The sequence below is a fragment of the Zosterops lateralis genome (assembly GCF_965231275.1).
Source record: "Zosterops lateralis genome assembly, chromosome: 5".
Classification (NCBI taxonomy): Eukaryota; Metazoa; Chordata; class Aves; order Passeriformes; family Zosteropidae; genus Zosterops; species Zosterops lateralis.
Window position 1 is genome coordinate 28,212,531 of NC_139766.1, and position 26,117 is coordinate 28,238,647.

The 26,117-nt window shown below is 39.4% G+C and overlaps 1 protein-coding gene across 4 annotated transcripts in view; it reads left to right on the forward strand.

Annotated features, from left to right (window-relative positions):
- The window catches only part of TRMT9B (tRNA methyltransferase 9B (putative)), a 110,361-nt gene that overhangs the window by 65,894 nt on the left and 18,350 nt on the right, over positions 1-26,117 (forward strand). For all 4 annotated transcript variants that reach the window (XM_083860747.1, XM_083860749.1, XM_083860750.1 and 1 more), the window contains one exon: positions 16,536-16,681. In XM_083860747.1, the coding sequence (XP_083716873.1) occupies positions 16,656-16,681 (26 nt within the window). In that variant the 5' untranslated portion in view covers positions 16,536-16,655. The remainder of the gene's footprint in view (positions 1-16,535; positions 16,682-26,117) is intronic.

The following is a 26,117-nucleotide window of genomic DNA, read 5'->3' on the forward strand; positions in this document are numbered from 1 at the left end:
TACCTAGATGAGGAAAAAAATGCCACATGTCCTAAGGCTGCTGTTTCCCATTATTGGAATTTTCTTGTCAAAAATACTCCTTTAGCACCTTTTGTTCTGGCTTACAGAAGTAATGTAATTCTTCTGCCCGTATTCTTAGAAAAAAAAAAAAAAAAAGATGGTGTTCTCTTACTTTGGGACTGATATCGGATGATATTGTATATAGAGCAAGTCTAATGAGTTCTTTTGAGGCAGTGTAACAAGAAGCAAGGTCAAGAGGCTGCTGGATTTCATCATTGAATAGCACTGTCAGTTTTTAAGGCACAAAATGACATTGCTGTTCAAGATTAAGAGGATCCTTACAGGAGAGAAATAAAATAAAGACAAGAAAAATACTAAGCTTTCGGACATCTGTAACAAATGAACTGGAGTTCTTAAAGGCTACTTTTTTTTTTTTTTTTTTTTGTCAGCAGAGTTCACACCAACTGCCAGTATGTCTGAGGAATGATTTTCTTTTATGGACACCAAAGTCTGTGAACCAGAGGTGTCATTTTAATATTTATACAGAAATTATTTCATTGTTTACAAGGCAATTTCCTCTAAATCCCTGTTCAGTCTTTAGGATTATGCCCTGTAAGATGTTTGGATGCGGGGGTTGTCGTCTTTCCCAGAGGGGCCGAACCACCACACCGACAGTCCCAAGGTCGCCGGTAATCAGCAGCCCCTCACTACCCGCGATCAGGGTCCTTGCTGCAGAGTAGCCCGCACCAGAGCAAAGGAGTTAGAGGAATGAGAGGGGACTCTCGGGGAGGTGAACCAGAAGAACTTTATTCTCCGGCTCGGGTCCCCAGAGAGACCACGAGCAGGGATTGCAGCAACTTTTAAACATCAGGGGTGGGTGAAAACGCAACCAATGGGTGAACAGGGAGGAGTGCCTTTCACAACAACGACCAATGATGAGTAATGGGGTGAGGAATACATTATAACAGGACCAATTAGAACTACAGGATTAGAGAACTCTCTAGAAGAAGGGGTAGGGTACAAACTGATGGACAGGACTTGAATTATATAACTCAAATGATTGACAACTGAAACTTAGCAAGTAAACAACTATTATGGGATATCGGTTACTAGGGCAACAGGGTTTTGGCGGGAAGAGGTGAGGGGAGAAGAAGCCATTTTGGTAAAAGGGAATAAATACAGATTTCACAATTAAACACTGAACCAAACTTGGTGAAGCACCACCACATTTGGAAAATGCTAAGAGCGAGTAAAATTTCTTAGTGAGAGAAATTCTTTCTTGGGGGAAATCTGTCCTGCTTTAAGACAAGACCTAATGCTCTCCTTTAGGTCTGTACAATATGGGAAAAAAAAAAAAAAAAAAAAAAAAAAAAAAAGGAAGAGGTAGATGTTTTGGACATATCGGAGTAGTTCATTAAAATTTTTCAAGATAAAGATAAGCAATGTATTTTCACAGAATTAAATTAGAGAGGTAATATTATTTGTCTTGGAAGACAAATGAACCATTGTGGATGATGTAATTGAGAGGTGAGTTGGCAATAGTTATATGCCTGCTGAAGAGTAAATAAATGTATAAACATGCAATTTAAAAAATCTCTCCTGATATGGGGCTATTGCTCTTGAAAAACTAATAGAATAAGTATCCTGGGAAAAGCACCAGTAAAGAAAAGGCTGGTGAGTAGCCAGCTGATGAATACATGTAATGTTTGTAGTGTTTGTGATGAAAGACAAACTATCTTTTGGGCATTAATCCTAAAGCAGCTGTTACCTTGACAACTGCAGGTAAGGGATGGTTGCAGTGTTCATCTCTCCAGATTAGCTTTTAACTACTAATAAAATATTAGAACAGCTTATCTTTTTAAAGGTTTTCTGTGGCTTTCCAAAGATTTGGATTGATCTGTTCCTAAATGGCAGTTTCGCATATTGTAGTGGTTTGGTTTGAATCTCGAATTTTCTGGCTGACGCACCATTTATGTGGTAGTTTCATGTTTGCTGGATTTTGTTTGCTAACTGGGAGATAGGATTTTGGGAGAAAAAGGTGAAACAGGCATAACCTAAAAGTAAACAGATTGTTTATTAACACACAGTAAGGAAAAGAAAGAAAAAATGAAACTTTCAAAACTTTTGTCCTCCCCCACAAGTGTTCACTTTTCTACAAACAACATAGAGACAAAACCTATGACATTCAGTCAGTTTGACTATTTAAATATAGTTTTTCATCAATTCTTCAGGAGAGGAGTATCTTTTTCACCATGGATTTTTTTCCACTGACAACTTAGAAAAGGTTCTCTTGTGGATCGGAACTCTCACAGAAACAGCCGCCCGGGGAAAACTTGCTTCCATGTGGTCTTCTCCTGTCAGCAGTTTCCCAAGCTGCTTATGGGTCATGGAACTCAGGCATCCGGAGTGTCACCTTTTAAAGATAAGCAACTTCAAGGCAAAGGATTCTTTATTTCAAGGAACAGAGATGTCTTCTCACTCCTTTCACTGGTGCAGGAGCTTCTCCATCTGTTTCTCTCTGTTCAGGCATCTCATGGGACCTACAGTCCATCACAAAGACCTTTGCTCAAAAATTCACAGATCATCTCCCCAAATGCATATTTTAACATGATTTAAAGGACAATCTACCAATAGAGTTCATTTCCATAGCTCAAACAAGAAAGTCCAGCCAGCAGGCAACTCCTTCATCCTTCCTCTAATTAATCCTTTCCTCACTCTCTCCATCTGACTGTTATGCTCAGTCTTCTCTGTGCTCAATCACTTTGTCTGTTCTCACTCTGGGAAAAGCCAGTGCTTTGGAAGTTCCATCTGCTGGCAGGAAAGATTTAAAGCTTGCTCAGGCCTGCGGTGGTCACGTAGTTTCTGCCGGGCAGCAGCCAGGATTTTCAAAAGCCGCGGGAACAGGGAAAAACTCGGGCAAGCAGATCTTGGAGCAGCCCGGCTGATGGAAGTCTCTTTGCCCCCAGCCCTGGGTCTCCTCCAGGACAGGCCCAGCTCGGAGCGGCCACAGGCTGCGGGCTCCCCTCCCGGGCTGGGGAAAGGGCCCAGGCCCACGGGCCGCCCTCGGGCCAGCCCCCCCTTAGGGGAGCAGCAGGGTGTTTTACAGCTGCTAAAACCATTCCGGGGCGGGATGGGGGCACGTCATCCCCTGCCCCGGGCCGGGAGTCACCGGGCCCGGCGGGCCCCCGTGAAGGCCCGGGCAGAGCAGACCGTACACGGCACTGCCTGACCTCCTGCGAAGGCAGAGAGACCAGAGCCAGCCAAGGCTTCCTTCCAACTCTTCAGGCTGTGTGGCCCAGAGGTGTATCTCTGCATGCAATTGGCTATTTTGGTTGTCACTTCAAAAGAAATCACCAATTGCACCTAACCATCTGTGCTGAACCAACACATATAGAATTGAATTTGAGGAATCTGACACATAGGAAAGACAAGCAGTTATTTATGAGGTCTTTGTGACTGCCTTAGTAGGAAGACTCTTAGGGAAATAAAGCACATTCTGTTTTTGTGCTGTGTTTTCAGTGCAGTGCTCAGGCTGTGTCTGAGCTCAGGCTCACCCTGTGTTTGTCACTGAGCACAGGCACAACTGCCGAGCTCCTGCTCTGGGTGGGCTGGAGGTGTCTCCTTGTGGTGTGAACACACTGTGCCCGTGCCTGCCTGCCAGCCCGGGTATTCCACTGCCTCCCCCAGACTGCCTGGTATACAGGCAATGTTCCCTGCCATGCTGGTTCCTGGTGGAAGAAAGCAACCTCAGGTGGCAGTGCAGCAGGAAATACCTCTTGCAGCATAGTCATGTGAACAATGCATCGAGAAGTAAATCATGTTTTAAACTGTACTCAGTGGCTCTCTCAGTAACATTTTATGGACTGTTCTAGGTCAGCATGGTGTGGTTGGTGAGCCCATAGAAGGGATAGGGAAAGGCCATTTTGGCATTTCCTTCTACGCTACCAACTGACTGCTTCCTCCTGCTCCTGCTCATAGCCCCACAATTAGAGTACAAGCCTGTGCATGTTTCTGACCCTGCTTCTGTGGAAGTGCAGCCTCACTCAGATCTGAATAATGTCTTTGTGTACTATGAAGGGAGTGTCTTGGAATGTGGGTGATCCTCATATGATGTATCAATGTCTGTACCTCGATTGTTCTTGACAACTCTGTTAAAGGAAATGTAATAATAAAGCTTCAAATTTTCTATGTGCAAACTGATCCTTGAAACTGATCCTTGAAGCTGTTGTTAGTGCTCCAAATTGGATTCCCAAGAAATTCATCAAGGTTGGCAAGACTATAGTTTCTTACTTACATTGCAAACAAGTATTTTTGGATATGCTAAAGTTTATAGTTAGTATGTAGACCCCCTAAAAAGAATTGTTCTTTCAAAGGTCCTCAGGATGGGCACGTGTTTTGTCCATTCATTTGTTTACTGAAAAAGGAAAGGAAGTTCAGCAATAGAGATTGGATTTTAATAGTGAACTTGTGACAAGTTATACAAGCATCCTTCTGGGCCTTTTAGTGGATTTTCCTCTATGGAAAATACTTGTTAGATCATGTACTTATTTCTATCACACTCTGATATGTATTTTGATGTTTATCTTCTCTAGCACTGAGGCGTTATGTTTTCAGCTGATGTACATCAAGTTGCTTAGCAATAGAATTGAATGTCTTCTATATTAATAGGATTGTTGGAAAGTGTGAATGGTCCTTTAACAGAGCTATTAAGTCAGCCCTGGAAGCTACAGCTATTTTTATACATGGGAGATAAACAGACAGAAGTTTAATATTGATACTGAAAATTTTATTCTGATCTGTAGCACCTTGTGATCTATGGCATAGCCTTAGGGTATGAGCTCAATAAGCTGATCTCAGAAAATTGGGTAACTGCTTGCTCAGTTCAAGCTTTTGTTCTTATATTAACTTCTTACAGTTTTGTGCATTTTGTGCATGTGTGTAAGTGTACCAATGTTTTAAGTTTCTGTTGCAGAAAAAAATTTTCAGTTCTCCTCTTTTTGACAGAAGAAAAATATTCAAGGAGCAGGACTGTGAGATTATTAAAAAGCCATGCAACGAAATTAAATTATATGTAAACACTACTGACATATTCATCAGTTTGATTTGTTCTCTAAGACTTTACAGAGCAGCAGAAAGCAGCAGCTTCAACAGCATTTGACTGTTTAACAGTGCAGCCGTTTCTGATTCAGAGAATACAACACAAAGAGTTATCAAAAATGACCAACCAAAAATCAAGACACGTTCCAAAACATTGTCAAGAGAATTGACAAGGATGATTTCTGCTTTCTGCCCTTCTCCTCATCTCCTGGGATCATCTGCCTGCCATCATCATCAGTTTTTTTCTGGCCTTCTAGGTCTACTAGACACTGAGTGTGCTTTGTTACCAACGTATTGGAGATTCTGGTCAGTAGGGTGATGACAACATCTATGGGTACCGAACAGAGAAAACTTGGACATACACTGAATGCCAGTGAGAAGGAAGTGGTATAACAGCAAGGCTCATCCTGTGTTGTAGCAGGTGTTGGCAAGATTAGTACAGTTAGGAGTATATACAATTAGACATATTACATTATATCATTTGATACAGAGCCAGAGGAAGAGATCTTCCTCTGTGTTACAATACAGTGGAAGCTGTGGAACACTTTGAGCAATTTCCTTTGCAAGAAAAAAAAAAAAAAAAAAAAAAAAGTAGTTACAGTATTTCTACTGGCCTTAGTTCAAGATGGAAATAAAGAAAATTAGTATCACATCCTTTACTGGGTCACTGCAGAACACTTTTTGGCATTCTAGCAAGAGCAGTTTGGTTGCCAGGAGACAATAAGTTAATTTTGGAAGGTAATGCCCTCCAAGCAAGTAATGCCAACCTTTTAGATCAGAGTAAAACCTAATGCTCTGTAGCCAAAAGATGGCCTTTTAAAAGGATTTACCTCTCTACCTTACTGATAATAAACAAACTGCATTGTCTGTTGCTGGCAGGACAAAATCCTGAACAGTAAAATCTTAGGGTGCTGTTAGGTAATCAACATAAAAATAATGCTGCAGCAGGCTCATCTAGGTTAAGCCATCTGCTAACTATGCTGGTACATATGTCAAATGACAGACTGCCAAAACTATTTTTCATTATCTTAAAATACAAGGGAGACCAATGAAATGTTACAAGGACAAATTCAAAACAAGTCCACAACTAATATGTGACATTAATTTCACCATATGGGACATGGCAACTAAGGACTCTTGGGACACTAAACATTTACTGATGCTGTTAAAGTCTTTACACAAACCACACTGACACCTCCGAATGGAAATAGCAGCAGAGCAGCATGAGAGACACAAGAAGCTGTTTCTCTGATGGTGGTGCCAACTGTAGCAGTACAGAAGCATTTCTCTTCAGTCTAGCTGCAAAACTGAATCTTCATATATTCAAGCTCAAGGCTGTCAGAGTTATGGAGAACTCATGGAAGGTGAATATTTGAGATAGGAATCACTCATGAAATAATTTGAGCTTTTCTGGGTGGAGATGGGATTCATAATTGTAGGGATTGGTCTGAACTGAAAATCTTTTGATTATTTGGGAGAAGGGTAAATAGGCAAATGGATTGCAATGGTCAGTGCATAGTGAACTCTGATGACGAACGGTTTTGACATAGTTCAGGAGAGTTTTGCAATTAGTGACTAATGCAGCACCTGAGAAAGTTCAAGTAAGTTAACTCAATAAAATCTACCTGACTGCTAAAATGATGGTGAACTGACAGTGGAATTATAGTATTTGCAGAGAAAAAAATAGTGAGGCCTCAGGGAAGAACTGCAACAGAGTTATTTGAACATTAGAGAAAATGTCTTTCTCTAATGTCTTATTTGAACATTAGAGAAAATGGCATAATTAAAGATTATAAGATAACTGAGAGGTGACTTGATTATGATACATAAGTTCTAGGAAAATATCATCAGGTAGTAATATTCTCTTTCAGTCTAAAATAATTACACCACAAACCCCAGCATCTGGGAATAAGAAAACAAGCAAACCTGTAATCAGATATAGAATCAGATTTTGATCAGTGTGGGTGATAAACTTTTGCAATGAAGTGGGTGCTTTATGAAGTATGATATTTTGTGAAACATATGTAATATGGCTTGTTAGAGAAGTAATAAGGCTTGTTAGAGATGTAGATGCAGTGGCTCAGCCTGTGATATCCAGAGGGGTGTGATCAGATTATTTGTGGTCTCTGAACATTATTCCATAAAATATTTTTAAAGGTGTTTGAGCTTCAGTTGAAAAATTGTAATGGTCCACACATCCAGAAAGATTGAAAACTATCTGACAGAATGCTACACTGGTTAAGAAAGCCAAATTCATAGTGAGGTAGCATCTTTTATTAAAACCAGGAAAGTACAGTTGTATCTATATATCATCATTTTACTGTATAGTCTAAAATACCTATTTTAACTTCAAAATTGTGAAGTCTGAATCTGGTAATTACATTTTCATTTTCAAAATTACTGAAATTTTCACAAATAAATATTTAGAAAATCTATAGACACTTGAATATCTGAAGCAATTTTATTAGTAATACCTGAGTCCTGTATTGTGGAGTATGGGAGTAGTTTTGCAATGGGAATGATAATTTTTGATAGGATAAAGTTGCCAGTAGAAAAATAGAAGGGACTATATCATTATGATCGACTAAATTTCACTCCTTTGACTTGTCTGGATTTAGATTTCCACTTGACATAGTTTTGTTCAAGTATTATCCAATATATTTAAATTCATAAAAAGCTAGTTGGACCTTGGCCTTTCAGAAGAAAATAAATACCACTAGCTACAATGCTTTAAACAGTGAATTAAGGCTTCCTCAGCTAGAATGAAATAATATTAATTATCATTGCTTATTCTTTACACCCGCCTGACATAAAAGTTGCATATTAAACCAGAGGATGGTAGATAATACATAAAGACCTGTTAGTATATTCGGATGGCTGTTTTTTTAGGTAGCAATAAAAATAATGAATATTTTTTTAATCATATTAATGTATTTAAAGACATTTGTCCTGCTTATCTTCAATCTTGTACTAATCATAGTTTATCCAAGTAAAAGAATTTATTCTTTTCAAAGAGCAGGTAGACAACTTAAGGGACAAATCAGCTTGCCTTTGGCTTCCACAGAAAGCTGTTTATTTTGCCTCATGCAGAGCTGGACATGTAAGATGCAGTTTGCATTTGCCAGATAATTCCAAGTTTCCAAGCAAAGAAAAAAATTACAGTTCTTATTTAAATTTGATATAATTTTCAGTGTTGTTGTTCAAGACACATTTAGAAATACTGCTGACCCCAGTGTATAGCCTGAGAGTACTTCGATCAAAATGAAAGCTGATACAGAGGAGTTTTGTGAGCCCGACTAGTGTAGGGTATAGGGAAACTCCTGATCCCCAGATTCCAGCCTGATTATTGAACCATTAGTTTTATGACAGCCAAGGAGCTACAATAGCAATGAGTGATCTTTGATTTGTATAGGAATTTTCTGCCAATGGCTGCAGCATTTGGAAATACTTTGTTCATTAAATTTCTCTGACGATTCCTTGAAAGTCTATTTAAAATGAACTCATTCTTTAAGTTTTAAGCAAAAATTATATTTTGGGTTCTACTTGATTTTTGTATTTAGGGGTATCACCAAAATTTTGATGGATAGAAAGTAAAAACAGAGAAGCCATGAGGGTTTCAAGGAGTTATGATAATTATTGAAGATCCTTATTTACATAAACAAAAATAAGTGACTAAGTTTAGTAGAGGAACTGTAGACAATGTGCTGTCAACTGCAGTATATCAAAACTGGAGTGCAGTGGAGAGCTCTTTTGACAATTTTCTTTTCTTTTTTTTTTTTTTTTTTTTTTTTTTGTCTGGAACTCTGGGCAGCAGGTCAGAAACAGCAACACTTAAATTGGTCTACAGCACAACATGTATTTGTAAATTGTATTAGTATTTGTAAATTGTAAATTGTATTAGGTATTATAACAAAGGCAAAACGCCTGTCCATCACACAAACACGCATACATATATTTATCCCAATGTTCTCAGTGCAGTTCTCTCAGGTTTACACTGGGATAGGTAGGGATACAGATGCTGTATAAACAGGATTAACTCACAAGACTATCAGACATTAGGCCTTATTTCATCTAATTTCTTGGACACCTAAGGGAGCCATGTTGGTATAATGAGAGCAAAGACACTAGATAATTCTAATATGCTTAAGTATCTCCATTCCAGAAAAATCTCATTGGTTTTATTATGGGTACAATATGCAATTCAGTTGATAATAGCAGCACTGAGCCTTGAAATTAAGCAACACAGCTAAGAAAGGGCTGTGTGGCAAAATGTGTTTAATGTCTGTAATTACAAACTTCAAAAACCTTCTCTTCCCTTGAAATCTCGTAAAGATTGCCATCTAAAGTGAAATTTTTATAACTGAGTTGAATACTGGATATTTTCAAAACTCATGTGGGAGAATCACAGTAACATAAGAAACAGTAACTCTAAGATTGTTATAGTTAGAGATTTTGCAAGAATCACCTTTTCCACAGGAAGGCAGCAGTGATTATGATGCATCCTCTAGAAAGATATCCAAATGTTTTTCTGTGCATATCACCTGCAACTCAAGATCTAATTACTCATTTTCACTATCTTCTTGAAATAGCATTTTGATTTTGCAGAAGGCTGAAGATGATTCGTGGAGGAAGTGTCTTCCAATCATGTTAGCATCCATTCACACAGCTGCTTAAAAGGATTTTAATGGGAGATGCTTATTTACTAGGATGCCTCAAAAAATTGGATTCTGCAAAATGTGCACATATGAAAATCTTCATGCACATGAGTGGCTTCACTTAACAGTGACTATCATTCAACAGTTACAGAGCTAATTTCATGACTGAAACTTTTTAGTCCTATAAAGTTTATGGTTACTTCTCTGGTAGTTATGACTTCAGGGTGGTTGAAGAGGAGCAAAGCATAAATCTAGGCTTTCAAAGCTTAATTTTACAGCTCCTTAATTCTTTCAAATACAAAACTCAGCAAAATATTTCCTGATGTGTTTCAATGTTGGAATATTGTATTTTCCTCTGGTAATTACATGTGGCCTTGTGCCCTTACTGTAGGACTGCAGTACATTAATCAGGTGTGTAGTGTGACATCTTGGGGAAGCAGTAGGAAGGAATCTTCTGCCTCCTGCCCACTCCTTCAATGAAGGTGTTCTGAAGCCCAATACAGTGTTTAATTTATATTTATGTATTCCCTCACTTTGACTGGGAAGTTGCTCTTAGATTCTGTGTGAGGAAACAGACATTTTGTGACACACACATATTTGAGAAAAGCCGTGAGACTCTATTATTTCTGTATAGTGAGTAAAGATACAACGAGAAATGGGACTTTAATCCCAAAATGTAGCCTCAGGCCAGTTCTTTTTAGGGCCGCATATGTCAGAAACATGTGACAATAGGGAGCTGAGATAAAATTCTGTGTTACAGTTGTCTCTCTTACTCACTGCTAGTTGGCTTGCAGTGTGTCTGTGCAGGCGCTGTAGCTGGGATGACAGTCATGGGAGTACAGCTGTTCTGCTTTGAGGGACAGCTCATCTGGAGCAGACAGATGCTCTGAGCTGGAGCAGAGCCTGAACTGTGAGCCCAGCTGGATGCTAGCTGGCTTCCTGCTGGTCAAACATCTCCTCAAAGTCAGGCATACTGAGAGGTGCAGCACTGAGACACACATCTGAGTAAGCTCAGCCAGGCTCCAACTTGGAGTATTAGCTGGAGTTCAGGACTGGCCCTTGTAAACCTCCCAACAGAGCATTCAGTAGTGACATACCTAAAGCTCAAAGAGGGACAAGAACAAAGTTTCCTTGAGGGAAAGAAGATGACAATTTCTTTTTGGACACTTTGTTTTTTTTAGCTTAGCAGTGATGTGTTAATGCTTGGAACAGACTTGAGGCAGCACTGTGGCCCCAGTCAGTGTTCTGGGAAATAAAAAGCCATGATGTCCAAGTGACTCTGTGACATATTTGGGCTTGAGTGTTGCTCATGCACATCTATCCTATGTCCTGAACTCCTGAAGCTACCCTGGCAACCAGCTATGTAGCTAAAAAGTAAAAGATTCTTAGGGAGACAAGAATTCTACAGCAAATGAGGGAAAGGATTTGCTGGTTATATGGGTTGTGGATGAGGACGGAAGGTAGAGGTTTTTTGGTAACTAAAATATTTTAGAATAAATGTGTTCTTTCTAAGCACAGTATATTGTCTGAGAAAGCCAAGTTGGCTTCTGTGTAGAGGTTGTGTGGGAGACCTTTTCATCTACCCACTGATATTTAATGGGATTAGATAGCCTTCAGACACAATTGTCATTGATTTGATTATGTATTCTGGAGAAAGTACCAAATGAGCAGTGAGGCTATGTAGTTTGTAGCTATTACATATTTGCCTTGCTGTTTAGCTTGAGCACTGCCAAAATTTCTTCCAGGACTTTCAATAAATCCTCAGGGTATGTTATAAAAAACTTTTATATGAACCCATTAGTAATTCCCAGACAATGTCCAGTGAGGGAGAACCCTAGGATTTCTTAAAATACTGCACAGAGGATTGGATGAAATATGGTAAAAAATATGTGGAATGGTAAAAAATATTTGGAATGCTATCAAGGACTTTATGATACAGAGTAGTGACGTCTTTATTTTTTCCTATGATAAAACATTTCCTATTTTCATGTAATAATTGAATATAATATGTAAATGTGGTCCTTTATTATGTGTTTAGAAGTGACTGTGTAGTCTGTCACTAGCAGGACTCCAGCAGATCCTTATCTCCCAGAAACAAAAACATATAGCTCATACCTGAGGTATGGTTTAGAAATTAAGACATATTTCCCTGTAAAGTTAATTTTTTCCATGAGTTAGCTTCCTCATTATCTCCTGTTTCTATAACCTTTTTAACCTCTTTACTCTGTCTCCATTCCAGAGGATTTTTGGAGTATAATCTGTTGAGACCCTTTCCTCAGATTCAGAAACAGATGCTTCACAAATGAGTAATTGTCACAATTCTTACTGAGAAGTTTTTAGGCATCAAAAAAAAGGCTCCCACTTATTGTTGACATGCAAACCATAGCATATTGCAATTAAAAACTTCCTCACCGCTTCTCTCCTGTTGGAAAATGCTGTGTGTGCAGCAGGTAAGCCATCAAGGAAAATAAGGCATTTTCAGAATTTTGCCTGCTTTAGTTGAGACTGGGCAAAGCAAATTTTGGCTTGAATAGCAAATAATGTGTAAGGTATTATTTCTTCTTTTGTTTAAGGAAAAATAAATCCCAATATCCCATCAGTTCCAAACTAGTCTCAGAAAAAGGTCTAAGAACTTTCATGTCCTCTGCAGTGAATTACATATTTATGTTCAAAACAATTGGACATCAAGAAGAAAAAAAAGTCAAAACCATTTGTCAGAAATGTCAGTTTCTATTCAAGAAAGCTTCATCACAGTTGTTACAATTCTATTACTCCCTTGCATGCCAAATCAATCGGAAGAGCTTGAAAAAAAATCAAACATGCATTCTTAAAAGATTGTTCTTGTTTAAATAAGTCTCCAAGACCTTTCAAATGGTAAAGCCCACATTAGGATTTTTCTAAATTTCTTTTCATGAGGCCTCTCTTGTGTTAGATTTAAGTAGGCTGCATACAATAGCTTTTTTTTTTTTTTTTTTTAAAGTCCTATGAAGCCAGTCAATATAATTAGTATTTCTTATTCCCTGGACAGTCCCAGTAAGGCTGTTACTAACTTTGATAACATCATGGAGATTGACTCAGATACAGTTCCAGATAATTTTCCACTGAAATTGGATGCATTAGAAAAAAGGCAGATAATTAATGGCTCTGATTTTATTTAAAGTATTTGAGCCTTGTTAGCTCTTTCAGATAACTTTACAGAAATAATAAAATGCAACTGAAGTGTAGAAATCTAATTGCTGGATACCAATTATAAAATGATTAATTTTTCACTAAGATGCTAATGAGAGAGCTTTAAGAGCTTTAAGAAACAGCTTAGGTAGGAGGCAAGATAGAAAATTTGACCAATACTCTGGCAAAGAACAGTGTTAAGACAGAAGGCAATGTCCCTTAGCAAAGGGACTTTGGCTAGGAATGCAGATGGGCTTCTTCCCTGAGACGGATACAGTGCTCATCATTGAAAGCTCTGCCCTTTTAGACATTTGTCTGTCTCATGGCATTAACAGTTTGGCATCTGCCAAAACTCATCCATATGGTGAAATTTAACCACATAAGATGGCATTCATGGAAGATAGCACATGACTCTTGTTCTCAGGTAGCTTCTAGAAAATGTGAATAATGGGGTTTGTGGTTTTAAGGGGAAAAAAAAAAATCTACCTTTTCCTAGAAGTTAGATTTACAAATCTGAAGTATTTTGCTCTTTATCTACAGAGAATTTTCTAATGCTATTATTTCAAAAAATTAGCTTTATATTCAGGGATTCAATAAATTGTCTTTCAATGCTCTTGTCTGACACAGAGAGCTTGTGCCTAGGTCTAGAGTCTCCCCGAGGTTCAGTGCAAATTTTCCTAGACTAGAATTTAAGTGAGCTACCTTTAATGCTGAATGTGGGCTACCCATGAGTGTGGATCTCCTTGGTAAGTAAATTAAACCCTTAGTATTGCAATTCTGCTCAAGATGTGAACAAAAAGGTTCCTCACACAGAGGAAGCTGCAGGTAAATGGAGGTATCAGATACTGCACTTTAGTTCTCAGAGAAGATACTGTGGCTGTCACAGAACTGGTAGTTCTTGTCCTCTTGGCTGATGATCTTGTGATTTTTGATGTTGTCTCCTCCGTGGAGCCTCCTTATCTCTGAAAGGAAATGTAACCAGCTATGAGCCTGTGCACTTACATCTCCTTTGAGGAAACAAGGGCAAGCAGTGAAGCAGCACAACACTGGCATGTGCTGACCAACCTTTCTGGCAGCAAGAGTCAGCCTGCTAGATGTAGCCTCCTTTGTGAAGAAAGCTGTATTGTATGTACAGTATTGATTAGAAGGGCCTCACCATAAGTGAGAATCTTGTCCCTGTCTCTCCTTACCTTTCAGTGTCCTAGTGGCAGCCTTGGACTAGGAATGTACAGTCTGCTGTCTGGAGATCAGGAATCTCCTATCATGATAATGGTCCCAAAGAGTGGAGAATGTTACATGAAGAACCTGCCTGCCACTGACCAACAAGTGGCTTGTGTTTCAGACCAGTAATTTTTCTCTGATTGAGGCAAATTCTTTCAAAACTTGCCACCTCTCCTCCTCAGAGTAGACAAACAGATAACTATTGCTGAAATACAATTTTTTTTAGAGCTCTTAAAATTCTCAGTAGTAAAACAGTAATAATAATAAACTTGTGGGGCTTGAGGTGTAACACAGAAATAGGTTTCCTTTTCCCTGTGTACAGTCAGTTCAGAAATACCTGCTGCCTGCACTGGGACCAGCCAGCCAGTCTTTCTTGAGTTAGGCCTATGCAGAGCAGAATGTAAACTTTACATCAACCTTGAGTGATCCTTTGATCTTAACAGCTGCATGTCCTGAATGCACACCAGCATGAGCTCTGAAAGGGTTTTTTTATATGATCTTCTTCCATCAGACTTCTTCTTCTCACAAGACTCCTGAATAAGGTCATCAATACTTATGGAAAGGTTTCAGAGTCTTGAGGATATGTTTAAAAGGCGTGACACAACCTAGCTTGCTGCCATAATGCAGAATTCAGCTCCTGCATCCTGAGGAAGTGGGCCTTTTGGGCTAGGGTGTCCACTAAACTGATCTCCAGACTCAGATAAGAGGTTGAAATTGAGAGCTGAGTTAAATAGACAAAGCAGAATCATGGGATTACTGACTGATCTATACCACTCTTACTACTCATATGCTTGAAGAGTGATTCAGATGCTTAGATGATGAGTATGGATTGAGAGTCTGTGTAGAACAGAAAAATACAGTTAAATGAACAAATGAGACACATGTACAAAGCAAAAATATTTCATTTGTAACAATACCAAACAGAAACTAGGGAAAATATGACTCTTGGAGAAGAGCACTGAAAATTTCTGATAAATGTTTGTTTCTGTAATTAAAATATGATCTACATATAGATATAATATAAACCAAACTATGGAGTAATACAAGTAAGACAAGAACTACTAATGCTGCAAAATAGTATTAAATTCCAACAAATTATATGTTTCCAAAAATATTTTAAGTTCATGTCTATATAGTACCAAGGAAAGCCAGACAAATTTCTAATTGGTCTGATTGTATTTATCAAAGCAGTACAAGAATCTCAAGGGGAACCTAACATCAGTAGCAAGTGCAAATTTGGAAACAGTGTGGTCTTGTGATTCTTACTCTGAATCAACCAAAAAACCCACTTTTTTTTTAAAGTTAAGACTCATAAATCCCAACATCTCTATATTTTTCCCTCTGATCTGCTTTCTGAAATCCAGTCTAAATAGGTCTCATATTGACTTAAGGAATATCTAGATATTCACTCAAATGAAGACAGTGAGGTTCAGTTCAGTGGTCTAAGTAGATTTCAGTACCGTTTGTGATGACCCAAGGAATCCTGCCAGGCTTCCACACTTCTGCAGAAAAGCATAGGTTTTGTACAGTTCCTACATTGTATTTTCTGGTCTTGTGGGGATATTTCAGATGCACAGCCCCCTTTCTCTTTAGCCATTTAAGCCTGAGCTATCTTCATCTGTGAGGAAGTATGTGTCCGCTATTTCGGGACACACGGAGAACAGCAGGCAGCAGCAGGTCAGACATGGAAAGCTTCTTTATTTTCTGAATCCATCAACTTATATACACTTTGTACAAAAGCCAAAGATTGGCTAAAAAAGGTTGCAACCTCATGAACCTAATTGGTCACCATTACCATCAATCAAGTCTCCTCCCAGAGGAGAACTATGTGAACACATTGATAAATTCTAAAAATACAAATAGTTACATGAAGCTGCATGAGAATCATGCTGCGAAGGTTCAAACATTCGAAAGCAAGAAAATTCAGGGCGATAGAAGTACTTGTAACTTGGGTTATATAACTAAACATATTTTCAAACAGATGGCTCAGCAGCATCCATTTGTCTGATTTAGTGGGAAATGTATATGTTGTCCAAGTGCAGATATGTAGTTAGCAAGTTCTAAAAATCTTTACTGTGGATGCGGAACTAGTGCACAGCTATGTGACAAGTGTGATTAGAAGTGGTTAAACTGGTAGAAGCCAAACAACTTACTGTGTAAGCATATCCAGAGAAAGTAAAGAAGTTCCCTGTTTCCTGTCCTCTGAATGCAATAACATTCATCATCCTGGCCCTTACCAGACATTTCCCTTCAGGTCTTTGTTGCAATTCTTGTCAAAATACAGAGATGCCAACCTAAAGTCAACTTGTGCTCAAGAGCATTTTACACAGCTTTTGTATTTAAAGATTTTGGGAGTACTTGATTTCAACCACATCTTTTTACTCTTTATGCCAGGTGTTTTTTCTCCCACTGGTCATTCTCTAGAGGCCTAAATGCTCCAAGTGAGATCAATGGAGGAACATGTTCATTTCTCCCTTCTGGCAACAACAGGATGCTTCCAAAGGAGAAACCTGAATGTTCTTGGAAAGTAAGCTCTATGGGTAAGTCTAAAATAGCTAACCATTTCAAAGTCTGCTGAAGTTCTGTGGTGTAGTTTGGGTAATCTTCCTGGTATTAGGATCCTTCAGAGGCAAAAGAAAAATGAACCTACAGCATTACTGAACTAAAGAAGGTATATTTTCAAGATGAGAAGTGAAATTCAAAAAGACAGTTTGTTATAAAAAGAAAAATAAAGCTTTGTCAAAGTGAAAACCTCTGTTAAAGACCCAGCTGGAAATTACAAGGAACTCCCTTCAAAATGGAATAGGTCCATAATATACAATCAGGATAGCAGCTCAGTACTTACTGCCCCTGTGAGTGCAGTAAATCCCCTTGCTCAGCCTGAGTCTTCTTGACAAGCAAAGCTGAGGGAGCTAATTCCTGGAAAAAGAATGAGAAATTTCCAAGTGAGGCAGTGTTCTTTTATGCCTGGAACTGCAATGGACTGGACTAGCAGTTCAGCAGCCTTGTCAGGATTTTCCCCAAGATTTTTCTCCTTTCTGGAGAAGGAAAAGGAAAGTTATTAAAAAGTTTTTGATATGGAAAGAGATTAAGATTCTCAGACCTAATAATTGACTTAATTCCTATCCAGAGCATAGCCTACAAGTGCTTTCACAACACCTGCACACCTGCAATTCTGTAGCCTGGGGAGGGAGCACAGGGATTTAGGAGAGTAGATTGTGGGTAGTATATGATATACAGTCTTTTCTTCAGCCCCACAAAGCCAAATTGTGAAGACGTGCTGATCTTTTAATCAGATATCTATCACAGCACTGTCTGGAGACCCTCTTCTGTGAACAACTTAATATCTGAAGTTAGAGATGACCTTAGAGAAAAATCTTTGAGGTAAGGTGTCTGGAATGCCACATCATTGTTCTTCAGCATTCACTTCCATTTGCATTTCTGAATCTGATAGGGTCCTCTGGCTTTTTCCGATAGTGCTCATTGCTCATAGGAGGATGCAGAAAGATAGATTCTGAAATGAAGTGGTTGAGGTAGAAGTTTTTGGTGAGACTATGATAAACATGGGTAGAGATTTGCCCATTCCAGACCCATGTGTGGAGACCCATAACAATAATAGGAGTTCTTTGCAGAATTTCTTAAGAAGTTCTTAAGAAGCTCCTACTTATTATTGAGTTAATTGTTATGGGATTGAGAAAAGAGCACTTTTTTTATTAAGTCTGTTCTTCTGGACTGAGAGGACTCTGCAACTCTTCAACACATGTTCTTTCTTGGATTTATTTTTAGTAATGTTCTCTTCATTTTTGGGTTTTTTTTCCAGATATCTTTTCATAAAACTAAACTAAACTAAAATTGAAGGGAGAGAAAATCAGTTTGCAATGAAGCATAAGACACTTCACTTTGTTACCTTAATGTAAAAATGGGCAAAGGGAATATAACGGGAATATAATGGGTCTATGAGCCATCTCTAAAAATGACTTCCAAAAAATTCCTTTCCATCAATCCATTTTTAAATACAAAAGAATAGAAGAAACATTTTCAGCATTTCAGTGGATTGAGTATGCAAGAAGAATACCATGGGAATAAGTCCAGAAATACTGAGAACTCAAATTCAGACTCTTTGATGTTAACAGCTTTTCTTGCCAAGACAGAGTATTTTTCTCTACTTAGGATAGACATTCTCACTGTTACACATATACAGCTAAAGTGAGAATTTTCCTAGTTCTAATGCAAGTTAGACAAGAAGGTATAACTGGAGCACATCACATATATTTTCTGCTTCTTGGTGATCAGAAGAATTAAATTGGACTAATTTAATTCTCCTCTCCACCTCCTCTTCCCCCCATGAAATGAGCTGATGGACAAGAAAGCAGAGCTCTATGCTTTGGGTCAAGATGAGCACTTTGGGCTATTTAGTCCTGAGAGTTATAGGATATGGGTATGCATGGGAAGAATAGGAGCCCCAGGCACTGTAGGAAAAAGCCAGAGGACCTTACAGCCCCAGAAAAACAGTTTCTGCTTGGAGCTTAGGGTACCAGAGATCTGACATATTCACAGTAGTTCAGGCAGCTAGGTCAGCAGAGAAAGACAATATTTAATGTCATTATAAGCTCATCCTCCAGCTGAAGAAAGGAAAAGATGCTCATGGTCTTGGTCTGCTGTCAGTATGAGGAGACTGTGGACATGCCATCTTTCAATACTGCCCATGTGGCCACTACCAGCATGATCCATAGGCACTGCCAGTTAATGGTGTGTGATCCATTCCATGCAGGGACTGATGGGATGCTCTCTTACTGTATTTCTTTCTCTATGGTACAATAGAGAGTGGCTTTAGCAACACTGGAAAATATTTGTTGATGGTTCTGTTTTTACAGTATTTAAGTCTTTTGTGCTCAATATTCCAAAATCACATGAGAACTGAATCACCCGTTTCCAAACTGTGTGTGACAATCTGCAAAGTATGAGAAATCGATAGCAGTCGTTGTATCTTTCAAGCTCAGTAACTCAGGCATCAGAAGATCGAGCTGTATTTTTTCAAATTCTAACTAGATTTGTAATGCACCTGGTAAATATCTGCCCTTTCAGAAACACAATTTCACTTCAGCCAAAATAAGCATTAAGAATACTAATGCAGGTCACGTAGTTTATTGTTGGTATGAGCAACACCCTAAGTAACCCATAATGAATTTAAAATGAATAACGAGTAGCTGCCATTGTATGATTTAGGATTCTTAAACAAAAGAGAAGACAGTCGGAAAACCAAAGAAAAAGATTCCTGAAAAAGCAAAAGAAAAGAATGTTACAGCTGAGTTGCTTTTTTTGCTTTTGCTGTGACACTGTGGTGGGAGAGCAACTGTGGAGGTGAGTGGAGCCTCAGATAAAGGCTTGGAAAAGCTCTAAAATGTGTTGAGAACAAAGAAGCCCTGAATCTCTGCAAGAACACTTTTGAGCTTAGAGCTGAATCTGAATGAAGAGTACTACCTCCAGTTTCCCACGTCTCCTGGGACAGCTGGTCAAAAGCCTGGTAAGACCCTGTTAACTGAGTGCACTGAGTCAAATTTGCCACCACACACAAATTGCTTCTCTGAACAATGTGCACTGCACTGTTCTAGTCTGTTCTAAGCTGTTTCTAAATTGAATAACTAAAGCAGTCTGGGACCAGGTCACCGTCTAGAAAGATAAGTTGAACTCTGGATTGTTTGTGGACTTCATTTGTGTTTTTGGACAAGTAATTTGATCTTCTGTGACCAATGATTGTTAGTAACTTAATAGAGGAAGCAAAGTTTATGACTTCTGAAGAGAAGTAGAAGCATTCGGGGCCTGTAGCTTCCATGACCCAGGAACGGACAAGTATCTCTATTGTGCAAGTACACTATTCACCCTCTTTTACCTTTACTTATATCTAAAGCTGCATTTCAGGTCATACTGGAGACTGTCAGTGAATGGAATTTTTATTATACGCTTCAATTGAGATCAAAATGTCAGAACACTATAGAAAAGTAATCTTTATTTTTAGCCACAGAGAGGAAATGCACATACTTGAAAAGTCTGTCCTTGTGAAATGTCCGCAGCATTTTGCAGAGGCAAGAAATGCAGGTACTAAGTGCTTTGTCCTGAAAAGACAATGCCATTGAATCATAATTAGTCCTTGTAAGGTAGATGAACCCAGCCCTCCTTCTGTGCATGCCAAATAAGGTCTTTGTGACTTCAGGATGCTGGGATGCAGCTCAGGGTCCAAGAATATGCCACCTTAACCTCTACAGTATGTGCCTGTCAGCAGTCCTGAAACATTTCTGTTCCTCTATCTCCAGCATACTTAGGTGCAAAACTGTCATATTGTCCTGTTTTGCATTGTTATTTTATTAACAAATACTTTGTCCCTTTGCTACCACAAAAAATCCCAATTACTTCCTGCTGCTGAAAACTGACATTACAAAACAAGAAAGGGGAAGGTTTATGTCAAAATAAAACCCAACAAAAAAATTGTATCAGAACAAGGTATTCCCAATCTAATTAATAAAGACGACAGTCTGTGTTCATCTTTCTTCCAAAATTTTGACTTAAATAAGCTTAAATATGAAGGATAACTTGCCAATCTACAAATTTTACCCGTCTCTACTGTCACTTGGCAGCATTTTCAGCTGATAAATTTGGTCCATCTGTAGGTCTGGGATTTTGAGTTCTACTTCTTGGAGAATAGTCTGTGGACCTACTTGGGCAATATAGGATGTAGTAAAAATAACGGTACTGGCAATTAAGGAGCCGTGCATTTTTATGTGGATTTCTATCATTGCATTTCATAATAATATTTTTTCAACTAATTTTTCTGCAATACCACTGAAGTTTTATCTCACTTTAGTTTCTGATAGTGAAACAAGAAAGAAATTTCCCTTTTTTGTGGTCTGTTCTGCTTGCTTTACCTCTTGCAACAGCTGTACTGAAATCACAAAGAAATCACAAAGACTCTTTCTAGTGAGGTGAACATGAGTTGTCCTGTAAAGCTTGGTTGTACTTAAGTATTAAATAATAGTGCTTAGCACTTGTGCAACTTAATGCCTTATAATCTTCAAAGCACTTTACAAATCTTAACTAGTTAATCCCCACAGCAGCTCTGCATGTTAGGCTATGAAGGTCACACATTAAAAATCTCCCATGACACAAGCCTGACTGCACAGTAAGCCTATGGGAAAAAAAAATCTGCACAGTTATGTTCCTGAAGCCATGAGTGTTTAATTTTACTGGACTGTAACATGGCTTACTTACTTTCAGTAAATTTGTTCTGCTTTCTTCTCACTCAAAGTAAATCTGTTACACCCTGCAGTATGGCTTAGCACACAGTATTATCAAAAATTTGAGGATTTTTTTTATTATTATTAAAACTCCTGGAAACAAATGAGAAGCAAAGGATGTGAATTTTATTTAAGAAATCAAGTTTCTATTGCCAGTGATTGCAAAGACAATGTATGGGAAAGGGTCAGGAAGTCCCTAAAGACTGAAGCACTCAGGACAGTAGCTACCATTTTTAGCAACTTCTTTTGAAAATTTGACTTTTGTGATACTGAGATTTCCAGGTAAACAAAATATGCTTATAATCAATTTCACTGGGAAACTTAAGCCTTTAGAGACCCCATTTCATTTGGGAAATGGCATGGTTTTTCTAGCCCGAATTTTATTTGGTTTGTCATGTTCCAGAAAAAAACCCCAAAACAAATAGTTACTGATATAATAGTTAATTAAAGATTATTATTTCTTTAGCCTTTTCAGGTCTAAAATTTCCCACAAAGTGGAACTATTGCTTTTAGTTCACTGTAGTACTATCACAAACACTACTGCTTCCATCTATTGTTAGTTCTGGTGGAAAACTTTTTACAACAACATTACAGTTTGACAGTAACATTATAATTCTATGTAAAGACCAAATTCACCAACCAAAGGTGTAAGTCACTAGCTCAGGACTACCTCTCAAGCATCTGCATAGAAAATAAGCCTCTTAAAAGTGTTTATTCTTTGTAAGACTTATTGTAGAGAGGAAACAACATCTTTGACTGATGAGGACTTCTTTGACTGGAAGCAGACATAAAGTAGAGGTTTTGTCACAAGTTTAAAAAAAATCATCAGTTTTCCAGAATGTCTACTGAGACACTGCAGCCTTATTTATAAACACAGCATGATCCTTCCCCTCCAAGGCACCAGGCAACTTAATGCCTCCTTTTGCTTTCAAGTACAAATGTCTCTTTGTAAAGCTTGTAATTTGAGAGCTGATCCTTTGTAGTAAGGAAGCTCTATGATATCATGAAGACTGACCTTGATTCCTTATTTCCCTACTGCTTCAACCTGGAAACTTAAATTTCCTTGGATTTCCTTCTCTTTCTTCCCTTGATTTTTTTTCCCCTCACCTTTGGAGAAAAGTCACAAATAACCTTTGAAGGAATAATTAGAATTGCTGTAACCCTATGGTAAAACCTTTACCTGATTGACTTTAAAAGGTTATCTAAGGGTAAAGGTTTCAGACAGACCAGGGAAAGAACAATCTCCAGATGAGAGATGATAAGGGATGAGCACAAAAGAGATGCTGGAAAGTAAATGGGAATGCAAGAGGCAACATAATTAGCAAGTCTTACATGCTTGCCACTACATAATTTCAAATGTTCCAAATGGAGCCTGGTATTCTGCAGACAAACTTATAATTAAGTACAGGGTTGTAATGCACCAGCACAAGAGGTCTGAATTAAGGTTTCATGGGCAGCCTTCTGGCTTTCCCAATGTCTGTAAATTAAGTGACCTAAATCCTTTTTAATATAGAAAAAATTGATTTTAATGAGGTCTTTTAATTGTTTAGGGAGGAGTGGTTGCTATAGATGGCAGTTTATTATGTAATTGTAGATGCATAGTATTCCAAAGGAAAAGGTATTCTATCTTCATTCTGCCTAAATTTGTATGATGAGACCCTGATGAGATCTTATTAAATGTGGGGTTTGGGTTAACCTTAATAAAACCTTAATAAAAATTAAGTGGGTTTTTTTGTTTGTTTGTTTGTTTTTTGTTTTGTTTTGTTTTGTTTTGTTTTGTTTTTTTTGTTTTGTTTTGTTTTGTTGTTTTTTTTCTAAAAGTGTATTAAGCTACATGACTAACATCTATTTTAAATGCATCAGAAGCAGGAAGTGTGGAGAGAATCTATAGGACTGATACATAATTGTAGTTTTAAGAACCATTCAGGAAAGATTAGGTGGTAAGGGAAAAGGCTGTGTGAATTCCCCACAGTAGAGTTTTATGAGTCTACATCAGAATCTCTTTCACAGAAGGTTGAATTTGAGGCAGTTATTTCAAACTGAAGAGCTTTTAAAATAAGTAAATATTTATGTTAACAAATAACATAAGGTGGTATTCACACTTGAGGAATTTTACCTGAAGGAAGAAGGAGGCATATATGGCATCATCTTCCAAAAATAAGGTATCCAAGAGTCTGGGAATGGCAGACCCTAATTTGTCTGTGCTGATTTAGCTGACACTACATTACAGGATTAAACTAGCAGAGTGTACATGGAAGTATGGCAAAACAGGGACAAGTCAACACAATGTTTGGAAAGGACATTTATGTCTTAGAAATTAGTCAAAGCTCTTTGGAGGTGTAAAGAAGGTTAGTTATTATCTAGCTGTTGAATTCCTTCATAACGGAGACCAAGAGTTTCATCATTACTCCATGATTTTGATACATGTAACAGACTATTAGGTTTATGTGTTTTCAGTATGCTTATTCTCATCTTGTTCATATAATTTTCCCCTGAATCTTTTCGTTCAGGTGGGATTGTCAAAATAAAGGGAATGCTTTTTCTTGAGTATTTTTTTCAGTCTTGAAAATCCCATCAATACACAATCATGTTCCTCATAATCCTCTCTTCAGGTACCTTAAAAATGATTTGAGCGGAAGACTACCTGTACCAGTAAATAGTTCACTACATTCAGTTCTTTGTGCAATGTTGTGCTGAGTTCCCTGCCTGTCATACTGGCTGATATTGTTTCATTGCATTCTTCTTTATCTGTAATCTCTTATACATAATTTATAAGTTCTTGGGACAGGACTATCTCTTTAGCTCATGTTTATAGTGCTGGTGCATGGCTGGCTTTTTGTGTACTTGTCTAATAAAACCCTGTAAGTATAGGAAAGTACAGAAACAATCTGCCATTTTTAGACTGCTTTAATAGGCATCAGTGCGGGAGTAGGGGAAAAAATTATTCACTCTCAAGAGTCATGGGATGGGAAGACTTGCAGGCAGGACCTAGTCACAAAGGTTAGCTTTACACTTAACCTTTAAATGAGCAAGGGCTAATCTTCCTTGGCCGCTTTTGCCATCAGCAGACAGACAGCACGGCTCCCATCGCCTCGGTTCAGAGGAGCTGGGGGTCCCTGCTGCCCCCCGCACCCAGGAGCCCCCCGCTTCCCTGGCGGAGCATCCCCCCGCCACCAGCATCTCCATCAGCACCACCCTCCTGGCAGAGCTCGCCCAAGGGAAGGGACGAGACCAGACCGCAAGGAGAAGAGTTAACCGGGAATCGATAACCCGGCCCTTTTTCTGTCTCAGCCCGCCTCCTCCCGCTGGCGGGGCAGTGAGGGATCAGGACGCGCGGCGCGGGGGTGGCCCCGGCGGAGAGGTGCGGGGAGGGCTCCGGCTCCCTCCGCGCCGCTCCGCCGGGGGCCCCGCGGCTCGGCTGGGCCCGGCTCGGCTCGGCTCGGCTCGGCTCGGCTCGGCTCGGCTCGGCCCGGCCCGGCCCGGCCCCTGCGGCCGAGCGCCGCCCCCGGCGCGGGCATGGAGCCGCCGCCCCGCGGGAGCAGGTGAGTGAGCGCGGCGGGCAGCGGGAGGGAGGGAAGGGAAGGGAAGGGAAGGGAAGGGAAGGGAAGGGAAGGGAAGGGAAGGGAAGGGAAGGGAAGGGAAGGGAAGGGAAGGTGGGCGCGGGGGGATGCGGAGGGCAGCCCGCTCCGCCCCACGGTGGCCTCGGGGACAAGAATAAACCCAGCGGTGGGGAAAGCGCAAAAAAACCCGCACCAGCCCAAAAAAAAAAAAAAAAAAAAAAAAAAAAAAAAAAAAAAAAAAAAAAAAAAAAGCGTCGGGATACATTTTTGCAGATTGAGACGATCGTCTTAAAAAACGGTGCCCGCAGAGCCCGCGGGAGTCGCCCCTGTGGCGCTGACCCAGCCGGGAGGGAAGGGGAAGGATCTGGAGATGTCACTGAATGTTCTCACACACGTGCGGTGCCCTCCCGCTCTCCCCATGGCACAGTGTAATTGAGCGGAGCCGCGGGGTGCAGAGCTGGGAACTGCTGTGGATGCTGGAGCTGGATTTGCTGTAGCAGTTGGGGAGGGGGGTTTTTACGAAACGTGGGGGGGAAATTTCCACAGCAATAGTAAGTTTCTCCGTGGTCGCCTGTTTAGTTGAAGATTAAGTACGCGCTGTGCGTTGGCAGACAGTCCTAAGCAATGACCTGGACCAATCCTGAGCCATTAACAGTTCATCATTATTTTCTTTTCCTAGAGAATTCTAAATACCGAGTGAGGTATTGCCTCCACATAGAGCTCCCAGCATTGCAGAGTGTTCACTGCCTAATGAATGTTTGTAAAGGGATTTTCATTCCCTCTGAGCATCAGTGGGAGCAGCCAGAGCTCAGGGACTCAGCTCACCCGTGCCTTTTCTTTTGCAAGGAATTTCTGACAGAATTCAGCAGCCCTGCTGTGCTGATGTAGTGCCCAGGATGACATTCCTTGCTGATACAGTTGCTCAGGTGAAGCGTGCTGCTGGAGTTTATGATTTTGTGCATGAAACTCGAGAAAGATAAACAAAAAACAAACCTTCAGCAGCCTCTCCATGAGCAATAGAACTAGTCCTTTCAGGACTTTTTTGTGCCCCTTAATGCACCCGGGAGGGTTGGCTTCATTTTAGTAATTTGTTTTCAGTCTAGTACATAAATATTTTTATTTCAGTA